General features: G+C 39.7%; 1 protein-coding gene across 4 annotated transcripts in view; it reads right to left on the bottom strand.

Moving 5' to 3' along the window:
* Positions 1-488: 488 nt before the first annotated feature.
* Positions 489-25,194, bottom strand: part of LOC121890611 (NACHT, LRR and PYD domains-containing protein 12-like) — a 79,752-nt gene continuing 55,046 nt past the window's right edge. For 3 of the 4 annotated variants that reach the window (XM_042403052.1, XM_042403054.1, XM_042403055.1), the window contains 9 exons: positions 22,274-24,074; positions 18,739-18,924; positions 17,324-17,497; positions 12,711-12,887; positions 9,164-9,337; positions 5,430-5,597; positions 2,542-2,709; positions 1,700-1,872; positions 489-657 (listed from right to left, as the gene is read on the bottom strand). In XM_042403052.1, coding sequence (XP_042258986.1) covers positions 1,752-1,872; positions 2,542-2,709; positions 5,430-5,597; positions 9,164-9,337; positions 12,711-12,887; positions 17,324-17,497; positions 18,739-18,924; positions 22,274-24,074 — 2,969 coding nt within the window. In that variant the 3' untranslated portion in view covers positions 489-657; positions 1,700-1,751. The remainder of the gene's footprint in view (positions 658-1,699; positions 1,873-2,541; positions 2,710-5,429; positions 5,598-9,163; positions 9,338-12,710; positions 12,888-17,323; positions 17,498-18,738; positions 18,925-22,273; positions 24,075-25,194) is intronic. The other variant, XM_042403053.1, reaches the window with a different exon arrangement.

Raw genomic sequence — 25,194 nt, 5'->3', positions numbered from 1 at the left:
TTTACACTTTGTAAATATCATCTTATAATGAATTTTGGCATCATAGTTTTGTTCCATAACCTTGGTAAGTTACCTGCCTGGTTACCTGCTTATACACATAATATACCAAATTACCACTGTTTCATATTTCCAGCTGAGACTGTGAGAAAACTACAACACGTCATCATTATTTCTACTTTGCTGCTCTGACTGTGGTAAAACAGCCACGTCTCACTCTCTCCCAGGAGTAATCCTTCTCCTGCTGACAGTCACAGTAAATTCTCTTCTGCTTCATTAATTAGTTTTAGTCCTCGTTAACTCTCAGTGTGATTCTGAGACGCTTGATAAATATGGGCCCAGGGTCAGAGTCTGACTTATAACACCTGTTTTTAATCTTTTCTGCATCAAACAGCTCATGTATAACACATCTGTAAAGTGCTGATTCAACAAAATCCAGAGATAACTGTTCAGTTTGTAGTCAGTTAAGAGACTTAAGTGAAGATGACAAAATCCAGATCCAGACTCCGGTCCAGATGGATCATCAGGATCCAGCTGATCCTCTCTCAACACACACTCCTGGATGTTCAGTCACACTCTGACAGAGATTGATACCCCAAGCTGGTGAGAGAAGAAGAAGCACTCACTCTGTCTGATTCCAACAGAACTCGATAACTCCATCTGATGAGAGAAGAAGAAACAACAGAGGTCATAAATCAGTGTTTAGTGAGACTCACTTCATCAGCTGTCAGTCAGTGATGCAGCACATCCAGTATAAAGAGCAGCAGGGACTTCAGTCCTGTTCAGACCAGAAGTGGAACAGCTGTGCAGCGTAGCCTGCTTCCTTTCAGCTCTCATGTTAACGTGTTGGAGTGAACACACTGAGCTCCAGGCTCACACACCTGCACAGACTTTTGCTATCAAGTCTGTTTACTCTGCAGATTTCACTCAAGTACACAGAGGAAATAAAGTGCTGAGAGTCATGAACACATCATTACTGCAGAAACAGAGACATTCACTCATCAGTTTACTGATGGATTTACTGTTGATTCATGTCAACTGTTAGAAAAGTTGAAAGCTACAGAGTCTCTGTGGGATTTGAAGATCTTTCCTGCTGTTAAATCATCACATGACAATCAGTCAGAGCTCTCAGCTAAACAGCTGCTGTGATTCCTGGACTTCAGCAGAGGTTCTGGTCTGTATAAAGACCACATGGTTACTAAACGTAATGATGCTTGTGTGAAATCAGAGCCAGTGATTTGCAGGCTGCAGTCAGACTGATCTTAGAGCTCTGACAAAGATGAACTGATCAATTCTTTAGTGTTGAAATGAGAGAACAAACACTTTCAGATCAGATTTGATGGTAGGACAGTTTGATGATGAGGACCACTGTCTCTATACATCTTGTAAGGCTGTCAGCTGTAATCCAGCTTTATTTCCTGCAGACATGAACACAACAACAACAGTCGTCTTCACATCAACTTAAACACATGATCACAACAAGCTTCTGGCTGATCTGATTGGCTGACTGTTCTCTCTCTCTCTGTCTTTCTGTCCAATCCTGAAGCCTGTCACCATTCTCCTCTCACAGCTTCACTGAGGAAAGCAGCCACTGAGAAGGTTGAAGGTTCACCAGGAAATACTGGATCTTTGCTTTGATACTAACTGTGTTTAATACAATACTGCTGAAACCAGCACAGACTGACTCCAACTCTCTACTCACAACAGAGTCTCCAGTCTACAGTCTGGACTCTCCTGAAGATCAGACAGCTGCTTCACGTCCGAGTCAGTTTATTTCCTCCTAGACGCAGAGATCTCAGATGGGATGAGGGGTTGGACTTCAGAGCTGAGGCCAGAGAAGCACAGCTGGTCTCTGACAAACTGCAGTGTTTCAATCTGAATAAAGAATAAATGACGTCACTTTAGAAAACAAAGTTCATGTTTGAAATCATTCAATGTTTCATAATCTGTTCAGAGCTGAAGAAGGTTTAGAATGTAGAAGTTTAGAAAGTTGTAGATGTGATCTCTAGATCCCCTACGAGACAGCCAGAGTCAGCTGACCATCCTGAGTCACCACAGTCCCGTAAACTGCGGCGGGTCCACAGACTGAAACTATTCACGTCACGGTTTACGGGACTGTGGTGACTCAAGGCAGCTAATATAGCAGCTAGCATCTACGTTACTTTTACACTTAAAATAAGATTTTTGTGCACGTTGTAATAACTCGATTTAAACAAAGTGGACATTTTACACATCATGCTGCTCTAACTGAACCATTTACAACAAGTAACCACTGCACACACACACAAACTGTCAAATAGAAAAGATAAAAACAGAGTTTCAGAGGTTCAGAGTGAATTATCCAGTGTAGATTTTTCTTGTTATATGAAGGTTTTAAATGTGCAGCTCAACATTGTTCTGACAGTCAATGGACTAAACCACTGAAGAAGAAAATAGATCCTCAGTGTGGATCAGCATAATATCAGCTTTATGTCTGCAGTTTAGTGTCACCACAACTGTCACATCATATCAATCTCAGCACAGAAGTAAAAAATGGTGTCTTACTCCAGAACCTCCAGTCTACAGTGTGGACTCTCCAGAAAATCACACAGCTGCTTCACGTCACACATGTCGTTGTCAGACAGATTCAGATGTCTCAGATGGGAGGGGTTGGACTTCAGAGTTGAGACCAGAGAAGCACAACTGATCTCTGACAACCTGCAGCTCCACAATCTGAATAAAGAATAAATGATGTAGATTAAAATTCATTTATAATCCAATCAGATGTGTTCAGGTTTTAAATGTGTAGTTCAACATTACTGTGTCCTCATCAATGGGCTTTTCACTAAAATGAGCAGAGTAACTTTGTCATTGTGTTATTGTGGATCATCATGATGTCAGCCTTCTACAGACATCATCCAAATGTCACCACAACATTCAGACACATATTCATGTCAACACTGATTCATAAAAAATACTTTAAACACCTGCATTTAGATCAGTGTGTGTGTTCTGAAGGATCAATATCAATGATCAGACATTATTCATTAAAACACATTAAATAATATAATAAAGAAATATTTCTCCTTCAACATATGAACTTGATCTAGGGCTGTGTGGTTAATCAAATTTAACTTTCGATTACGATTTTGGCTTCCAACGATTATGAAAACAAGATAATGGAGATAAAACGATTATTGTTTATTATTGTCATTTCGCAGTGATGCTCTGGTTTTGTCTTGTGTTATAAATCCAGCAAACCTCTTTCCTTTACAGCGGTGCGCTTTCGCTCCTCCTTAAACGCCTCCGACAGGCGTTGAGCGTCTCTATCCACAGACTAACCTGCCTTCACCAGGCTGACTGACAGCTGGGATTTACTGAACCTAAATAGTTTGCATGTCGGCTCCACGGGAAGAAATCAACAGTGTTTGTACTTATTGATTCATTGGTTTTATTTCCTCGCCCACTGTAGCGAGTGAATCTGCCTGTAGTGAAACCGGAGGTAACGTTAGCTGGGAGGCTAGCGGAGGCTAGCTGGCTGTGCTTCCCTCCGGTCATGCTGCGGCTAACGCTCCGCTAGCCTCCCAGCTAGCCCCGGCTCTCCGTCTGGATCCAACCGGAGCACCGAGCCTCGGTTTGTTATTCAGGTTAAAGTGGGAAGAAGCAGCGGGTCTGTCGGGCAGCTGAGTGAAGTGGAGCCTGCGAAGGAAACACCGGGACCGTCAGGATGAAACAGTCCGCAGAGGAGCTGCTGTGTTCGGCTGCAGAGATAGGAAACACCTCGGCTGACAGGATGTACCACTCTGTTGGAAAAAACGTTTTCTTTTTCTTCTTCTTCTTTTTGGTTTATAACAGCTATTGGCAACCAGCGTATGAGGTGCATTACCGCCACCTTCTGCTTCGGACTGTGCACCAAAGATTAAATCCTGCACATTACTCCTGTCTGTCTGATAAAGTCAAAGAAAACTACTGCTCCACCCACTTGGCAGGTTCATGTGTTTTAATGCTGAGCTCCTGAACTCCAGTCTTCATAAGTTCTTCCTTCATATATTGTCTTTCTTGATCATTAGTACAATCTATGATTGCAGGTGTAATAGTCTCCTCAGCCAGGTGGAAAAAAATATGTGCATATATATCAGCATTGGCAAAAATGAGTCAAAAAGTAATTGTGTTAAATAATCGTGATTATGATTTTTGCCATAATCGAGCAGCCCTACCGTCTATACAAACTCATGTTGTTCAGCCAAACACAAGTAAAAATGTCAAAAGACTAAAACACGACACATTTATATGTTTTAGGTCTACATGTGCAAAACAGTTGAGCAAGAATAATAAAAGACCTGCATCACTTGCAAGAGCTTCATCATTATGTACATTTAAAACACATAAATGCTATCCCATAATGCAACACATGGACTGTCAGTACCTGCTGTTTCAACTTTATCACTTTGAGCACAGACAGCAGAAACTGAAAGTCTGCTCATTAGTTCATCTGCACTGTTTGTATTTGTGTTGACATCAGTGTGATACCTGCAGACAGCTGCTGGCTGGCGTTAGCTCCCCGGCAGGTAGAGACAGACTGAATACAGTAGAATCTGCACACTGTTCAGTCCACTTCTGCGCTTTCACATCTCGTAGTCAGAGATAATATCTCGTTAACAAACACAAACCCAGAGCTCAGATCAGTGTGTGGAGTCTTTTTTCAGTCTGTTCCTCTTGTAGATGTGATCTCTAGATCCCCTACGAGACAGCCAGAGTCAGCTGACCATCCTGAGTCACCACAGTCCCGTAAACTGCGGCGGGTCCACAGACTGAAACTATTCACGTCACGGTTTACGGGACTGTGGTGACTCAAGGCAGCTAATATAGCAGCTAGCATCTATGTTACTTTTACACTTAAAATAAGATTTTTGTGCACGTTGTAATAACTGGATTTAAACAAAGTGGACATTTTACACATCATGCTGCTCTAACTGAACCATTTACAACAAGTAACCACTGCACACACACAACACAGAGCACATGTACATGTTTACTGAGTAAAGACACAAATGCAAAGATCCATCTCTGGATTTCAATAATCAATTATTGATCATTCAAATAAGAATCGCAATTAATCTGAAAATCTATTTTTTTGTCCTAAAGTTTAGAAGATGGAAACTCCAAACAGCTGAACCCAACAGGATGCAGGTTAAAAACTGTCAAATAGAAAAGATAAAAACAGAGTTTCAGAGGTTCAGAGTGAATTATCCAGTGTAGATTTTTCTTGTTATATGAAGGTTTTAAATGTGCAGCTCAACATTGTTCTGACAGTCAATGGACTAAACCACTGAAGAAGAAAATAGATCCTCAGTGTGGATCAGCATAATATCAGCTTTATGTCTGCAGTTTAGTGTCACCACAACTGTCACATCATATTAATCTCAGCACAGAAGTAAAAAATGGTGTCTTACTTCAGAGTCTCCAGTCTACAGTGTGGACTCTCCAGAAAATCACACAGCTGCTTCACGTCACACATGTCGTTGTGAGACAGATTCAGATATCTCAGATGGGAGGGGTTGGACTTCAGAGCTGAGACCAGAGAAGCACAACTGATCTCTGACAACCTGCAGTAACTCAATCTGAATAAAGAATAAATGATGTAGATTAAAATCCATTTATAATCCAATCAGATGTGTTCAGGTTTTAAATGTGTAGTTCAACATTACTATGTCCTCATCAATGAGCTTTTCACTAAAATGAGCAGAGTAACTTTGTCATTGTGTTATTGTGGATCATCATGATGTCAGCCTTCTACAGACATCATCCAAATGTCACCACAACATTCAGACACATATTCATGTCAACACTGATTCATAAAAAATACTTTAAACACCTGCATTTAGATCAGTGTGTGTGTGTTCTGAAGGATCAATATCAATGATCAGACATTATTCATTAAAACACATTAAATAATATAATAAAGAAATATTTCTCCTTCAACATATGAACTTGATCTAGGGCTGTGTGTTTAATCAAATTTAACTTCCGATTACGATTTTGGTTTCCAACGATTATGAAAACAAGATAATGGAGATAAAACGATTATTGTTTATTATTGTCATTTCGCAGTGATGCTCTCGTTTTGTCTTGTGTTATAAATCCAGCAAACCTCTTTCCTTTACAGCGGTGCGCTTTCGCTCCTCCTTAAACGCCTCCGACAGACGTTGAGCGTCTCTATCCACAGACTAACCTGCCTTCACCAGGCTGACTGACAGCTGGGATTTACTAAACCTAAATAGTTTGCATGTCGGCTCCACGGGAAGAAATCAACAGTATTTGTACTTATTGATTCATTGGTTTTATTTCCTCGCCCATTGTAGCGAGTGAATCTGCCTGTAGTGAAACCGGAGGTAACGTTAGCTGGGAGGCTAGCGGAGGCTAGCTGGCTGTGCTTCCCTTCGGTCATGCTGCGGCTAACGCTCCGCTATCCTCCCAGCTAGCCCCGGCTCTCCGTCTGGATCCAACCGGAGCACCAAGCCCCGGTTTGTTATTCAGGTTAAAGTGGGAAGAAGCAGCGGGTCTGTCGGGCAGCTGAGTGAAGTGGAGCCTGCGGAGGAAACACCGGGACCGTCAGGATGAAACAGTCCGCAGAGGAGCTGCTGTGTTCGGATGCAGAGATAGGAAACACCTCGGCTGACAGGATGTACCACTCTGTTTGGAAAAAACGTTTTCTTTTTCTTCTTCTTTTTGGTTTATAACAGCTATTGGCAACCAGCGTATGAGGTGCATTACCGCCACCTTCTGCTTCGGACTGTGCACCAAAGATTAAATCCTGCACATTACTCCTGTCTGTCTGATAAAGTCAAAGAAAACTACTGCTCCACCCACTTGGCAGGTTCATGTGTTTTAATGCTGAGCTCCTGAACTCCAGTCTTCATAAGTTCTTCCTTCATATATTGTCTTTCTTGATCATTAGTACAATCTATGATTGCAGGTGTAATAGTCTCCTCAGCCAGGTGGAAAAAAATATGTGCATATATATCGGCATCGGCAAAAATGAGAGTCAAAAAATAACTGTGTTAAATAATCGTGATTATGATTTTTGCCATAATCAAGCAGCCCTACCGTCTATACAAACTCATGTTGTTCAGCCAAACACAAGTAAAAATGTCAAAAGACTAAAACACGACACATTTATGTTTTAGGTCTACATGTGCAAAACAGTTGAGCAAGAATAATAAAAGACCTGCATCACTTGCAAGAGCTTCATCATTATGTACATTTAAAACACATAAATGCTATCCCATAATGCAACACATGGACTGTCAGTACCTGCTGTTTCAACTTTATCACTTTGAGCACAGACGGCAGAAACTGAAAGTCTGCTCATTAGTTCATCTGCACTGTTTGTATTTGTGTTGACATCAGTGTGATACCTGCAGACAGCTGCTGGCTGGCGTTAGCTCCCCGGCAGGTAGAGACAGACTGAATACAGTAGAATCTGCACACTGTTCAGTCCACTTCCACGCTTTCACATCTCGTAGTCAGAGATAATATCTCGTTAACAAACACAAACCCAGAGCTCAGATCAGTGTGTGGAGTCTTTTTTCAGTCTGTTCCTCTTGTAGATGTGATCTCTAGATCCCCTACGAGACAGCCAGAGTCAGCTGACCATCCTGAGTCACCACAGTCCCGTAAACTGCGGCGGGTCCACAGACTGAAACTATTCACGTCACGGTTTACGGGACTGTGGTGACTCAAGGCAGCTAATATAGCAGCTAGCATCTACGTTACTTTTACACTTCAAATAAGATTTTTGTGCACGTTGTAATAACTGGATTTAAACAAAGTGGACATTTTACACATCATGCTGCTCTAACTGAACCATTTACAACAAGTAACCACTGCACACACACACAACACAGAGCACATGTACATGTTTACTGAGTAAAGACACAAATGCAAAGATCCATCTCTGGATTTCAAGAATCAATTATTGATCATTCAAATAAGAATCGCAATTAATCTGAAAATCTATTTTTTTGTCCTAAAGTTTAGAAGATGGAAACTCCAAACAGCTGAACCCAACAGGATGCAGGTTAAAAACTGTCAAATAGAAAAGATAAAAACAGAGTTTCAGGGGTTCAGAGTGAATTATCCAGTGTAGATTTTTCTTGTTATATGAAGGTTTTAAATGTGCAGCTCAACATTGTTCTGACAGTCAATGGACTAAACCACTGAAGAAGAAAATAGATCCTCAGTGTGGGTCAGCATAATATCAGCTTTATGTCTGCAGTTTAGTGTCACCACAACTGTCACATCATATTAATCTCAGCACAGAAGTAAAAAATGTTGTCTGACCTCAGAACCTCCAGTCTACAGTGTGGACTCTCCAGAAAATCACACAGCTGCTTCACGTCACCCACGTCGTTGTCAGACAGATTCAGCTCTCTCAGATGGGAGGGATTGGACTTCAGAGCTGAGACAAGAGAAGCACAACTGATCTCTGACAACCTGCAGCGCCACAATCTGAATAAAGAATAAATGATGTAGATTAAAATCCATTTATAATCCAATCAGATGTGTTCAGGTTTTAAATGTGTAGTTCAACATTACTGTCCTCATCAATGAACTTTTCACTAAACTGAGCAGAGTAACTTTGTCATTGTGTTATTGTGGATCATCATGATGTCAGCCTTCTACAGACATCATCCAAATGTCACCACAACATTCAGACACATATTCATGTCAACACTGATTCATAAAAAATACTTTAAACACCTGCATTTAGATCAGTGTGTGTGTGTGTGTGAGAGAGATTATTGTGAAAGATCAATATCAATGATCAGACATTATTCATTAAAAACATTAAATAATATAATAAAGAAATATTTCTCCTTCAACAAGTAAACTTGATCAATTTAAAACAGATATTAGTTGAGAGGATCTTCTGTATACAGATGTGACTCTTTACCAAAAGTTATAAACATTCATTTATTTTAACAACTAACAGTGGACATTTTCTACAGTTTCTTTAAGAATCAGTCATCTTTTATAACTACAGACTAAACTTTGTACAGTAAAAAAATGAAAATATGGAAAAAAGAAAATGAACTTCATGGATGTAAGTTATGTATGTACATAAATTAGGTTCAGTTGTTAAACATTAAGATCAACAATAGTAACAGACAGTCAGTGAACTGACCTCAGAGTCTCCAGTCTACAGTCTGGACTCTCCAGAAAATCACACAGTAGCTTCACGTGTGATTCCTGAAACTCTCTTCCAGACAGATTCAGCTCTCTCAGATGGGAGAGGTTGGACTTCAGAGCTGATACCAGAGAAGCACAACTGGTCTCTGACAACCTGCAGTCAGTCAATCTGAATAAAGAATAAATGATGTAGATTAAAATCCATTTATAATCCAATCAGATGTGTTCAGGTTTTAAATGTGTAGTTCAACATTACTATGTCCTCATCAATCAGCTTTTCACTAAAATGAGCAGAGTAACTTTGTCATTGTGTTATTGTAGATCATCATAATATCAGCCAGAGCGGCGCCAGACAATTATCAGCAGGGGGGCACAAGGTCGTCACGGGTGGGCACTCCTTTTTACATCCTCATAGATCAGACATTTCTTTCTTTTTTTTGGTAGTTTAACGTAAATGAGTCAGATGAATGGCTTTCTATACATAAAAGAAGAAATAACACAATAAAGTGGAAACTGCTTATATTGATCACATCTGTCTGGATCAAATTGATCACTATCAACAGATGATTATTATAACTGATTTTTAAACATTTTTTCTCTATTTCTCATGCAGAATACCATCTAATTGACATTTGTATATTTATTACATGAATATAAAGTAATGAAACGAGCAGCTTCTCTATTTAATGAATTTTACTGACTGTTTCAAAATACAGTACAGCTGTTTAAACGCTGGTTGTTGTGTCGCTGCTGCATCTCGTTGGCTGGTTTTTGGCAGTTTGTCATGAGCTTCGAGGAAACAACGTTTTTCATTGAGAGAAAATGATTTTCTTTTTCCCGTCATGATTTCAATGTGCAGGCAGCAGCAGCCTCAGGTCACCAGCTGGAAGCAGACGGGGCAGTAATGGTGCCGCAGCCGCCAGGAACATATCAAACATGTTTCATGGGAGTAAAATAAAAAAAAATAGAATTACTGTTGTTGTACAATTTTTTCCATATGGATTCATGTATGAAAAGGCCCAAAATGAACACTGTACTTGATTAGTATAAGCAAACTATTTAAACAACATTTGTATAAGAATGATTCAGTCTCAAGCTTTGTGATCCATATAAGCGATTGATCACTGTAACTGTGATCAATACAGGCGGTTTCCACTGTAATAACCAAACCAACACTGCATAACTCTTGAAACAAATTGAACAATGAATATGTTACAGTTCAGAACTTCCTCACAGAAACCACAATCCTAACATGCCACGGCGGGCCAGGATAAATAACACTGGCTTACCTGCGGCTACTATTCCTACACAAGGCCGAGTCTTCTGGGCTTTGAGTTGGAAAGGTTGATTATGTCTTTGTAATCACACGTGTCAGTTAGTTCTCTTTCAAAAGACAAAAACGTCAAGTTGTTCAGGTGTCCAGTCAACATGGATGATCTGATGCGCATCTGGATCTGTTGTTACACACATCTGTTGTGACTGAAGGGTCCTTTAGAGTAGGAATGTGCGAATTTTATTTTCGATTACGATTTAGGCTTCCTACGATTATGAAAACAAGATAATTTAGATAAAACGATTATTGTTTATTATTGTCATTTCGCAGTGATGCTCTCGTTTTGTCTTGTGTTCTAAATCCAGCAAACCTCTTTCCTTTACAGCGGTGCGCTTTCGCTCCTCCTTAAACGCCTCCGACAGGCGTTGAGCGTCTCTGTCCACAGACTAACCTGCCTTCACCAGGCTGACTGACAGCTGGGATTTACTAAACCTAAATAGTTTGCATGTCGGCTCCACGGGAAGAAATCAACAGTGTTTGTACTTATTGATTCATTGGTTTTATTTCCTCGCCCACTGTAGCGAGTGAATCTGCCTGTAGTGAAACCGGAGGTAACGTTAGCTGGGAGGCTAGCGGAGGCTAGCTGGCTGTGCTTCCCTCCGGTCATGCTGAGGCTAACGCTCCGCTAGCCTCCCAGCTAGCACCGGCTCTCCGTCTGGATCCAACCGGAGCACCGAGCCCCGGTTTGTTATTCAGGTTAAAGTGGGAAGAAGCAGCGGGTCTGTCGGGCAGCTGAGTGAAGTGGAGCCTGCGGAGGAAACACCGGGACCGTCAGGATGAAACAGTCCGCAGAGGAGCTGCTGTGTTCGGCTGCAGAGATAGGAAACACCTCGGCTGACAGGATGTACCACTCTGTTGGAAAAAACGTTTTCTTTTTCTTCTTCTTTTTGGTTTGTAACAGCTATTGGCAACCAGCGTATGAGGTGCATTACCGCCACCTTCTGCTTCGGACTGTGGACCAAAGATTAAATCCTGCACATTACTCCTGTCTGTCTGATAAAGTCAAAGAAAACTACTGCTCCACCCACTTGGCAGGTTCATGTGTTTTAATGCTGAGCTCCTGAACTCCAGTCTTCATAAGTTCTTCCTTCATATATTGTCTTTCTTGATCATTCGTACAATCTATGATTGCAGGTGTAATAGTCTCCTCAGCCAGGTGGATAAAATGTGCATATATATCGGCATCGGCAAAAATGAGATGGAAAATCCAATATCGTGCATGCCTAAAACACATATACAGCCGGATATTTCTGTGATTTAAACAGCTGTCTGTGCAGATTACGCTTCACTGAATGCAACAGAAAAAAAACCCAAAACATGGGGTCTCCGTGAGACACTCAGAGTCAGTGTCGACTGCTACATTTAATAAAATGGAAGCGTTTCTGTTCCATGAGTCAAAATGCAATTGTGTTAAATACTTGTGATTTCAATATTGACCAAAATAATCGTGAGTATGATATTTGCCATAATCGAGCAGCCCTACTTTAGAGCCAACATATGTCTCAACCATCCTGCTGTGACTTCACTTTAAGGCACGGCCTGGTCCCAACATGCTTCATCCTCTGGACGAGTTTTTGTTAAAAAGTGGCTCAAACATAACTGCTTAGCCAGTTTCCAACTTTCATCTAGCTGTTAGCTACATGAAACTGTGTTGTGACAGTGTGTGTGCGATGTAGCCTAACTTCAGTCACGTACAGTAAGACAGGAAGTTTCCATGAATCTGAAGCTTGGGTGGGGCACAACATCCCAATTGGACAGACATTGCCCCCCAGTGCCCCCCTGTCCTGCTGGCTGTGATATCAGCCTTCTACAGATATCATCCAAATGTCACCACAACATTCAGACACATATTCATGTCAACACTGATTTATAAAAAATACTTTAAACACCTGCATTGATCTCTCTGTGTCCCTGTATGTATGTATGTGTGTGTGTGTGTGTGTGTGTGTGTGTGTGTGTGTGTGTGTTCTAAAATATAAATATTTTAGAACACACACAATGATCAGACATTATTCATTAAACACATTAAATAAAATAATAAAGAAATATTTCTCCTTTCAGCAAGTAAACTTGATCAATTTAAAACAGATATTAGCTGAGAGGATCTTCTATATACAGATGTGACTCTTTACCAAAAATTATGAACATTCATTTACTTTAACAACTAACAGTGGACATTTTCTACAGTTTCTACAGTCAGTGAACTGACCTCAGAGTCTCCAGTCTACAGTGTGGACTCTCCTTAAGATCAGACAGGTGTTTCATGTCCGAGTCCTTCAAGTTATTTCCTCTTAGATCAAGATATCTCAGATGGGATGAGGGGTTGGACTTCAGAGCTGAGACCAGAGAAGCACAGCTGATCTCTGACAAACTGCAGCCACTCAATCTGAATAAAGAATAAATGATGTCACTTTAGAAAACAAAGTTTAGAAAATGGAAACTCCAACCAGCTGAACCCAACAGGATGCAGGTTAAAGACTTTCAAATACAAACAGTGAAAAAGAGCTCTCATTAATATTAATGACAACATGCTGCTACTTCAATAAAGACGTAGTGACTTCACCTCTTAAACTCTGCAGCCCCACCAGTGACTCCATCTATACAAACTCATGTTGTGCAGCCAAACACAAGTTAAAAATCCACATGAATATTTCAGATTCTACTCAAGATCCCAACATTTATAATGATATCAAATATGTCAGGATGGATGGGAAAATAGGAGGAAAATGATGTTCAACATATCGACATTATTTACATTTAATGGAATGATGTCGCCATGAAAAAAATCACAGCATCTTGTGTTTAAATATTTCTGTTAATATAAACACTGCACAGCTTCATAATAGTGTTGGAACAAGTAAATACTGGATATTATATTTGTTGCTGTCTGATTGAGGTTTTTGGTTTAAATTTAAAGAACAAAATTTAAAGTGAAGTAGAGCTGGGCAATTAACTGAAAATGTATCAAGACCGACATTAAGACCCTCTCACTGACTTAATCTTTCTCATGTTGGTTAAGTCGGTTAATAATTTCCCCAATGCGTGCGTTCATGAACTGTCTCTTTAAAACAATACTATGTTGTGTTCAGTCATGTGCCTCCGCCCCGTCCAACTAACGTTAGTGCGAGTTCACTCAAAGCAAGCTGGCACCATGGATGACACAAGCACTAACACTGAGCCAACAAATAGGCCTCAACCTGAGCAGCTTATAACTAAAAAGAATACCGTGTCTGTGGTTTGGACACATTTCAGCTTCAGTGAAGACGACACAGAGCAAAAATAAGTCAAATGTAAAAACTTTGGAAAAACAATTTCAGTGACCAAAGGTAACACCACCAATCTGTTTAATCACTTGGAACACAATCACATTACTGAATATGAAGAGTTCATGGCTCAAAAAAAGAGAGAGACTGACAAACGCTAAAGTGCTTCCACAAAGCAGCTGACGCTAACACAAGCATTTACAAATGCCGCACATTATGCAAAGGATTCAAGAAGATGGAAAGAAATAACTGATGCTATTGCATATTACATCATGAAGGATATGGATCCCGTAGCTACTGTGGAACAAAGTGGGTTTAAACATCTTGTTAAAACCCTCGACAAAAGATACGCTGTGCCATCGCTAAAATATTTTTCCCAAACAGCGGTGCCCAACATGTACAAAACATGTCGTGAGAAGGTAGCCGCTGAACTAAAATCTGTTCAGTACTTTGTAGGAACGTCTGATCTCTGGTCAAGTACAAGGATGGAGCCATACTTGAGCCTTACGTCGCACTACATTGACGATGAATGGAACCTGCGCAACAGATGCCTGAAGACGGCATATTTTGCAGATGATGACACATCAGAAATGATTGCACAGGGCCTGAGAAATATGCTGTCTGCATGGGACCTCATGGAAGAGAACCTCATGACCATTACGACAGACAACAGCACTAATGTCGTCAAAGCTACACAGCTCAATGGACGGACACGGGAGCAATGTTTTGGACACAGGTTGCACCTGGCAATCGATAGGTAACACATCAGCTGATCAGACACTATGCTATAGTTGAGCTAGAGCTATCTTTTAGTTCACTTTAAATAAATACTGTGACAATAATAATCAACTATTCATATAGCACTTTTCTTAATGTTACAATGTGCTTCATATTACAATGTTAACTTCTCATTACAATGTAAAACAACGCTACAATGACTCATCATTAAAGTAGAAATAAAAATTACTCTAGAAGTATGTTATTAATCTATTATTAATTAAGTAGCTTTGAATTAAGAGATTTCTCCTCATCTATTATTTTGCTTACGTTTTACAGTTTGTTAAGTCTTTAGGTATAAGTCAAACCCTCAATAAAATAAGAATTCATCTTTTCGTGTGTGTATTTCAGAAAATGCAACGGAAGATCAACGTGTGCAGCAGGAAATGAGGGTTTGCAAAAAGATTGTCAGTGCTTTTTCCTATAGTTGGAAAAAGAAGAAGGCGCTTGTGAAGGCACAACAAGAGCTGAACCTGCCACAACACAAGTTGAAAACTGCACGTGCCACCAGATGGGGATCAATGCAAATGATGACTGCAAGGATCTTTGAGCAAAAGAAAGCCATCACACAGGTCCTCGCTGATGATGAGAAATCAAGGCAACTTGTTCCATCTTGGGCTGACCTGGATGTCTTAGAGGCTGTCAACAAAGCTCTCTCCCCATTGATGGAGTTCACAGATGCCCTGTCAGGAGAAGAGTATGTGACCATTTCATTTGTGAACTCTGTCCTACACATCCTCCATTCATGAGTGCTGGCTGAGGACGAAGATGACATGGAGCTGACTAAAACAATCAAAACCTGCATCCTTAAGGAGAAGTTCTCAGAACCCATCACAGAAGAGCTACTGGAAGCATACACTTCTGCACACCATGTCCCCACCATTCAGGAAGAAGTCAGAACAAAGATGATGGAGTCAGCAGCTGCAGTCCACAGGGAAAGTACCCCAGAGAGCACAGAGCCGTCTACATCTTCATCATAAGCAAAGAAACCAAGGAGGTTATTAGGAAGTTTTTTCAAAGGAAGTGAGGCAACCCTTTCAACTGCACCCACTATGTCATTTCAGCAAACAGTAGAAGCACAGCTGAGCGGCTACTTGGTGTCTCTCATGCTGGATAGTGAGGAAAATCCACTGGAATGGTGGAGAAAGAATTATGTACACTTTCTCACTAAAAGCAAGGTGGTAAAAAAGTACTTTCGCATGCCAGCCACTAGCTCGCCATCTGAGGGGTTTTCAATTCAGGAGGAAACATTGTCACATGCCTCAGATACAGCCTGTTGATCCACTGGAGGTGTCTTGTCCAAGCTTTTCTCTTGCTCTTAATCAGCAGTGTTGCATTAACATTTTCACACATGGCGTTATTTAAAATAATTTATTTTGTTTGCAAGAGATGTAAGTTATTATTTTCTACTTTTTTTTTAGGGAACTTGCTTTTTACTTTAGAACTAAAATGTGACCTTTTTCACAAGACATTTTCATTTCAAGTGATGTGTACTTTGATTTCAACTGTTTGAAATATTCAATAAATAACCATAAATAGTTTATCTGTGTGTGTTTCAAAAATTGATTAAAAAACACAAAGTTAACATATGTTTCATTGGAAAAAAATATCCCAGTAGTTCAGCATGTTTACAGTACAGACCTTGTCAGCGAACTATGAGGGCAGTGTAAAAAAAAAAGCATATAAAATAAATAAGTGTTCATTAATCATAATCGAGTTTGAAATAATCCTGATATCGATTTAGTTATATCGCCCAGCCCTAAAGTGAAGGTGAAATTTAATGTAAAAATCAAGAGTTTCAGAGGTTCAGAGTGAATTATCCAGTGTAGATTTTTCTTGTTATATGAAGGTTTTAAATGTGCAGCTCAACATTGTTCTGACAGTCAATGGACTAAACCACTGAAGAAGAAAATAGATCCTCAGTGTGGATCAGCATAATATCAGCTTTATGTCTGCAGTTTAGTGTCACCACAACTGTCACATCATATTAATCTCAGCACAGAAGTAAAAAATGGCGTCAGATGGGAGGGGTTGGACTTCAGAGCTGAGACCAGAGAAGCACAACTGATCTCTGACAACCTGCAGTAACTCAATCTGAATAAAGAATAAATGATGTAGATTAAAATCCATTTATAATCCAATCAGATGTGTTCAGGTTTTAAATGTGTAGTTCAACATTACTATGTCCTCATCAATGAACTTTTCACTAAAATAAGCAGAGTAACTTTGTCATTGTGTTATTGTGGATCATCATGATGTCAGCCTTCTACAGACATCATCCAAATGTCACCACAACATTCAGACACATATTCATGTCAACACTGATTCATAAAAAATACTTTAAACACCTGCGTTTAGATCAGTGTGTGTGTGTGTGAGAGAGAGAGAGAGAGATTATTGTGAAGGATCAATATCAATTATCAGACATTATTGTGTAAAAAACATTAAATAATCTAATAAAAGAAATATTTCTCCTTCAGCAAGTAAACTTGATCAATTCAAAACAGATATTAGTTGAGAGGATCTTCTGTATACAGATGTGACTCTTTACCAAAAGTTATAAGCATTCATTTATTTTAACAACTAACAGTGGACATTTTCTACAGTTTCTTTAAGAATCAGTCATCTTTTATAACTACAGACTAAACTTTGTACAGTAAAAAAATGAAAATATGGAAAAAGGAAAATGAACTTCATGGATGTAAGTTATGTATGAACATAAATTATGTTTAGTTGTTAAACATTAAGATCAACAATAGTAACAGACAGTCAGTGAACTGACCTCAGAGTCTCCAGTCTACAGTCTGGACTCTCCAGAAAATCACACAGTACTTTTAATCCTGAGACTTTTAGGTCGTTTCCTCTTACATCCAGATCTCTCAGATGGGAGGGGTTGGACTTCAGAGCCGAGACCAGAGAAGCACAGCTGGTCTCTGACAATCTGCAGAGCCACAATCTGAATAAAGAATAAATGATGTAGATTAAAATCCATTTATAATCCAATCAGATGTGTTCAGGTTTTAAATGTGTAGTTCAACATTACTATGTCCTGATTCATTAGATTAGATTATTTTTTAGTTTGAACATGTTAAAATAACAAAATAAAATATATAGGCAGCAAAACAAAAGAAATAAAAATAACAGCAAACTTTCAGTAAGCAACTTAAATAATAACCATTCAATGGAACTTTTCTAGTCCTACCCCTTTTTATAATTTATCAATCAAATGAAAGCCAAAAACATTCAAAACAACACAAGAGAATAAAGATAACTTGCATAGAACCAATAACAACAAACAAAAACAACACAAGTCAAAAAGACACTCTGTACCAAATCATATTATTCCAGACCACCTCTTTGTTCATCCATTCTATATCTGTTCAATATGTTATTTTTAAAGATTTGTTTAAACTTACTTAATGTTCTACATGTTTTCATTTCTTCATTATGGTTGTTCCATAGATTAACTCCCTTTATTGTGATGATAATAATAATAATAATAATAATAATAATAATAATAATAATAATAATAATAATAATAATATTTATTGAGTTGACTTCCATGAGTTCATTCATAAAATTGATTAATAAAATGCTGCTGAACTCAGTCAAGTCTGAAATTAGAGGATCAATATGAAATCAGACATGTTGAACTAAACCTGTTCATTATTTATTACATGACCTCCTTCTTCCTGTATTTGGTAGTTTAGTAGGTTTGTGTAATTAAAACATGTTACTGGTGGCAGTAATGATTCCTCCTGTCCATACTGACTGTGAAGTGGTCTCTTCCTAACACAGCTACACTGTAGGAAATGAGTTCATAAGTTCAGCTGAAGCTGATATGAGGCTTTGACAGTTTGGTAGACTCCCACTTGATTTGTCTGACTCAAAGTTTGAGTTTAGTTCAAAATTCCCTCTATGAGTTATGATCCCTCCACTGTAGCTCAGCAAGGAAACACTGAAGAAACACAAAAATACTTACTTGATATGTGTAACTCAGACTGCTGAAGACTCATATTAGTTTAAACTTTGGAAATCATTTTTACACAGAATAAGACTGTGGATTTTAAATTTAAATTCTACAGATTTGTGCTCAGGGAAATACCAAAAATGTATTAACCAAACATGTGAACTTCAGTGGAGGATTTGAATTGAATATATAGAAAAAACTGCCAAAGCTACAGCCAGTGAACTGACCTCAGAGTCTCCAGTCTACAGTTTGGACTCCCCAGTCCAGCAGATAGAGGCTTCAATCTTGAACCAGTCGGACCATCCTCCAGGAGGTTTGCACTCAGGTCAAGCTCTCTCAGATGGGAGGGGTTGGACTTCAGAGCTGAGGCCACAACTTCACAGTGAGTCTCTGAGAGGTCACAGCCAGAAAGTCTGTAATGACACATATATTACAACATATGTTATCATGAAAGAGGACACTTTATATTTACTTCCTGCATTTGATGATGAAACAGTTTGACATTCCCTATTTTGATTAACATTTGCTCTTCACATCAGTGGTTCAGCTCATCTTTTTTAAAAAAAAAATTTTCTGAGGCATTTTATTCCTTTAATGTAAGGCGACAGTTGAGAGATAACAGGAAACAAGAGGAGAGAGAGAGAGACAGGGAATGACATGCAACAAAGGTCAGCCACCTGAATCAAACCACTGATATTGTGATTATATGGCATGTATCTTAACCAGTAGGCTACCAGAGCACTCCCAGTTCAGCTAATCGTATCTCACTGTGCTTGGATGAAACAATAATTCTCATCACTCTCTCTCATACCTGCAGACTTTTAATCTTTGTTTTGCTTTAATCTTGCAGATGAAGGGAGAGAAAATGGAGTTACATTGAGGCTTCCATAATGTTCACAGTCTGTCTGTGTGATCTGATCCCATGTCTGTCTCCACAAAGTTAGCATGAGGACATCTTGATAAGAAAAACATTTTTACTGTCCACTATTTTTAATTTTTAATTTGACTGCAGGATATTTTTACTCAGTTCAACTCAGTGAACAGTTACAGTTGAGAAAGATCATCTCTCATTGCTACCTGCTGTTGTCAGGTTCACATCCATCAGCGGCAAAATTTAGTGACAGTTGACAAACACAAATGAAACAAATGGCTTTACAATATTAGACCTGTACATATCAAATATTAATGTAATTCAATATTTAGATGTGCAGGACAGACGACTGCATGATGTTTAGTTGTCAACATTCTTTTCTAATAATCTAAAAACTGATTCAGCACAAAAACACAATTAACAAACCAATAAGGTTGAATTATTTTCATCATGATGTCATCAGAAAGATGTTATCAGGGTATCAGCATTAAAATATAACATTGACCTTTAATGTGTATAAGATCTCTTTAAACAGTCTGAATTCTACCATTCTGCTCTTATATCTTCATCAGACCTCTGTGCATTTCCTGCTACTACTCTTCTCTACACCAACAAGAGAGAAAACACTTGAGAGTTTCTTTCTGTGAGCAACAGAATATAAGAAAGACTTAAAAACAAGACTGTGTAACATGACTTCCCTCTTTAAAAGAAAAAGTTGAATTCATGAGAAATAAAAGGCACCATTGCTCGGTTCAACACACTCAGGGGTTTTGTCTCGTATGACCAGTAGTTTACGGAGGCTAATGTTGGTTAATGTTAGCAAACTTTACATATTGTTGTATAACTGACATTATACAACAGGTAGTTCTGACCAAGCAATCTGATTGGTCAACTAGACATTTAGAACGTGCTCAAATCAGCATGACAGCACACTGAAGCTGAAATTATAGTTTCTGCGTCCGTGAGGGTCCGTGTGACGTAAATTTCATCAACTTGCTCAAATGAATAATGCCTCATCACTCTTATCATATTGCTGGCCAAGTTTTATATACATTAATGTAAGGTGTTAAAAGTTAAACCCTCTTTTTGTTCATTTAAAGAAGAAACAGAATCCTACATTAAAACATTGTCTACCTCATGCAATAGAAAAGCTGTGAAGATTATAAATTTGTGCTCCAAATTTAATAAACTAACATAATTGTAACGTGCACATTTATTTTTTATATCTTTATTTTTTACTGCATCATTTTCATTTCATATTTATCTGTAATCCTTGGCGTTGTATATTTGTTTGTTCTATATTTCTGTTATATTACTCCATTTATATTATCTATATGTGATATTGAAGTTGAATTAATAAAAATATCACTCCGCCGTTCATTAGAACTGTAGACCGTTTATGTGTTGTGTTGCTTTGCTAGTGTCTTTGGGTTATTTTGTTTTGTGGGGATCTGCGATGAAAACCCGGAGCGGAGTTTTGAGTTTTCCTCCTTTTATGTTTGTGAAACTGGATTGAACTGAACTGATTAGGGGTTGTGGGGAAAACAAAACGGACCCTTTACCGAGTGGATTGAACTCTGAGACTGTGGGACGAGTTACACACACACACTGAAAAACCCGAACCCTTCTCCACTCGTTATCGTTAACCGGCTCCCCCATAAACAGTAAAACTGAATCATTTTCCCTTCAGTTGAGTTTATCTCAGCTTCCACTCCGGCATCCTCCATCAGCTGTGCCGGTGAGTCGGTGACACGGAGCTACTAGCTTAAAAATGTCTGTGAAGTTTGCAGACGTAACAGCTAAATCTGTCCATGGATTTTTTTTTCAGCTGATATCTTAGTTACAACAGGATTGAGCTAGCAAAGCAGTTTTGTGTTTGTAAATGTCGTATTTATTCAGTTTGGGAAATGTCGCGATCTCTAGAAAGCATTAGCTCAAGTTGGCTGGCTGACTCAACAGGGACTAGAAATCGTCTCTGTTGCTTGGTCGTTACTAAGGGTCAGTCTACTTGCTGGAGTAGTAAACTAGGTTTCATTACATAGCAGTCTAGTGACGTGAGTGATTGTTTTCCAGGTATTAGTCATATCCCTATGTATTTCCATAGAAACGGATATAACACAAGAAAAAAGTTTTTTTATTTTTAGAGCGAACTGCCTCACAATATAAATACATTTTGTTTACATCTTTTATTTTGTTGGTAAATGTTGTGTAATCGCAATATTACCCTCGAGGGTGTGATTTACCGTCATTGTTGACACGACAGTGATGCGGTAAGCATCACGTGTAATATCACTTAATTACTGAATCAGTTTGGTGATTTGCTGATCCCTCGTGCTCACTATGAAATGACTCAGAAACCATTAAGAAAAAAAATGATGATGAAAGCAAATCTCTCTGACTTCAGAAATCACCTTTGGAAAATGATACAGATCTTATTTTAAACTCTTAATCATAGCAGTAAAAACAGTGTCTGTCTGAATATATATTATTTGCAGAAGCTTCTCATGTAATAATAACTTCACTACATTCACTGATAGCTGTAAAATACTGATATATGTTCTGCAATAAAACCTCAACCACAACCTCTAAAGTCCTTCATTTGTTTTACCAGGTTTGAATGACGCCTCCGTCACCCAAAGGAAGATAAATAGAAGAAAAGACTGTAAAATCCAATAATTACTATAAATAAATAGATTAACTGAATGACTTTGAACTGACTGAATTTGAAACAACTCAAGAACATCTGAGATTAAATATAACTGACATATTATTTCAGCTATGAACAAGTAGAGCACTATTTTAACAATAATAAGAATTTTATATTATTTATATTTGAAGAACTAAACTTCTAATCTGCACTGATTTATGATGTTAATCACATCTGGACTTACAGAGCCTTTCTGCAGTTCCTCACAGCTGGGATCAGTCTCAGTCGTCCCTCCCATGATGTGTTGTACTTCTGCAGGTCCAACTCATCCAGAACCTCCTCTGACATCTGCAGCATGTAGGCCAGAGCTGAGCAGTGGATCACAGAGAGTTTCTTCTCTGATCTGTTCTCTGACTTCAGGAACTCTTGGATCTCCTGATGTACTGAGAGGTCGTTCATCTCCATCAGACAGTGGAAGATGTTGATGCATCTGTCAGGAGAGGTATTGGACGTGTTCATCTTCTTCAGGTTGTTGATGACTCTCTGGATGGTTTCTGGACTGTTCTCTGTCTGACCCAGCAGGCCTTCTAAGAGACTCTGGTTGGACTCCAGAGAGAGGCCATGAAGGAAACGTACAAACAGATCCAGGTGGCCGTTTTCTCTTTGGAGAGATTTCTTCATGGCTCCCATCAGGAAGTCATCCAGGGATGAGTTACTGTAGTCTTTTCCCAGGAAGTCCTTCAGTATCTCTGTGTTGCTGTTGGTGTAACAGTGGTACATGTAGACTGCAGCCAGAAACTCCTGAATGCTCAGATGAACAAAGCAGTAAACTGTTTTCTTGAAGATCACATTCTCTCTTCTGAAGATCTTTGTACAAAATCCTGATAACACCGAGGCCTCTGTGACATCAAGACCACACTGCTCCAGGTCTTTTTGGTAGAATATGATGTTTCCTTTCTGCAGTTGTTCAAACGCCAGCCTCCCCAGCTTCAGAAGAACTTCACTGTCAGCCTCCATCAGCTCCTGTAGACTCGTCTCATGTCCTTCATCATACTTGTGCTTCTTCCTCTTTGTCTGAAGCAGCAGGAAGTGTGAGTACATGTCAGTCAGGGTCTTGGGCAGCTCTCTTCTCTGGTCTGTAGTCAACATCTGCTCCAGAACTGTAGCAGTGATCCAGCAGAAGACTGGGATGTAACACATGATGTGGAGGCTCCTGGATGTCTTGATGTGTGTGATGATTCTGCTGGACAGCTCTTCATCTTCATCACTGAATCTCTTCCTGAAGTACTCCTCCTTCTGGACGTCAGTGAAGCCTCGTACTTCTGTTACCCTGTCAACACATGTAGGAGGGATCTGATTGGCTGCTGCAGGTCGGGAAGTTACCCAGATGAGAGCCGAGTGAAGCAGCTTCCCCACGATGAGGTTTGTAAACAGCACGTTGACTGATGACTGCTGTTTGACATCAGACACGACCTCCTTCCTGTTGTTGAAATCCAGTGAAAGTCTGCTTTCATCCAGGCCGTCAAAGATGAACACAACTTTACAGTCTTTAGACTTGAGATTTTCTGCTGTGACCTCCTTTAATGTTGGATGGAACTTATGGATCAACATGAGGAGACTGTACTGCTCATCTTTGATCAAGTTCAGCTCCCTGAATGAAAGTGGAATCACCAGACTGACATCTTGGTTTTTCGAGTCCTCTGCCCAGTCCAGAGTGAACTTCAGCACTGAGAAGGTTTTTCCAACACCAGCGACGCCGTTCGTCATAACAACTCTGATGTATTTCTGTTTGTCAGGTAAGGGTTTAAAGATGTCGTGACACTTGATTGGAGTGTCATGGTGGGTCTTCATCTTGGAAGCTGTCTCAAGCTGCCTCACCTCATGTTGGGTATTAACGTCTTCACTCCGTCCCTCTGTGATGTAGAGCTCAGTGTAGATATCATTGAGGAGGGTTCTTTCATCTTCATCAATTCCCTCAGTCACATGTTGACATTGCCTTCTCAGACTGTTCTTATAATCTGAAACATCCTGCAGACCAGTTTCTGCTGAAAGAGAAGGAAAATATAGATTTGAACATCTATCAGTGTGTTTACATGCACTTACATAACCAGGTTACTCAGAGAAACCAGGTTATGTGGGTAATCTGGGAACATGTTAACATGCACAGTAGAAACCTGGTTACTGTAAAGAGAGAGAGAGAGAGTGAATGAGTGAGAGAGAGAGAGAGTGTGTGTGAATGAGTGAGAGAGAGAGAGAGAGAGAGAGAGAGAGAGTGAATGAGTGAGTGAGAGTGCGTGTGTGAGTGAGAGAGAGAGTGTGTGTGTGAGTGAGAGAGAGAGAGTGAGAGAGAGAGAGTGAATGAGTGAGTGAGAGTGCGTGTGTGAGTGAGAGAGAGAGAGTGTGTGTGTGAGTGAGAGAGAGAGAGTGAGAGAGAGAGAGTGAATGAGTGAGAGAGAGAGAGAGTGAATGAGTGAGAGAGAGTGTGTGAATGAGTGAGAGAGAGAGAGAGTGTGTGTGTGAATGAGTGAGAGAGTGTGCGTGTGTGAGTGAGAGAGAGAGTGTGTGAATGAGTGAGAGAGAGAGTGTGTGTGAATGAATGAGAGAGAGAGAGTGTGTGTGAATGAGTGAGAGAGTGTGTGTGTGAGTGAGAGAGAGAGAGAGAGAGAGAGCGTGTGTGAATGAGTGAGAGAGTGTGTGTGTGTGTGAATGAGTGAGAGAGTGTGTGTGTGTGAGTGAGAGAGAGAGAGTGTGTGAATGAGTGAGAGAGAGAGTGTGTGTGAATGAGTGTGTGAGAGAGAGAGTGTGTGAGTGAGAGAGTGTGTGTGTGAGTGAGTGAATGAGTGAGAGAGAGAGAGAGTGTGTGTGAGAGAGAGAGTGAGTGTGAATAAGTGAGATAGAGAGAGTGTGTGTGTGTGAATGAGTGAGAGAGAGAGAGTGAGTAAGTGAGAGAGAGAGAGTGTAAATGAGTGAGAGAGAGAGTGTGAGTGTGAATGAGTGAGAGAGAGTCTGTTAAAGTGAGAGAGAGAGAGTGCGTGTGAATGAGTGAGAGTGAGAGTGTGAGAGTGAGTGTGTGTAAGTGAGAGAGAGAGAGTGAGAGAGAGAGAGAGAGTGTGTGATTGAGTGAGAGTGAGAGAGTGAGAGAGTGTGTGTAAGTGAGAGAGAGAG

This window comes from Thunnus maccoyii, chromosome 23 (genome assembly GCF_910596095.1).
Source record: "Thunnus maccoyii chromosome 23, fThuMac1.1, whole genome shotgun sequence".
Classification (NCBI taxonomy): domain Eukaryota; kingdom Metazoa; phylum Chordata; class Actinopteri; order Scombriformes; family Scombridae; genus Thunnus; species Thunnus maccoyii.
Note: the sequence above shows the minus strand (reverse complement) of the source record. Positions and strands in the feature narration are given on the sequence as shown.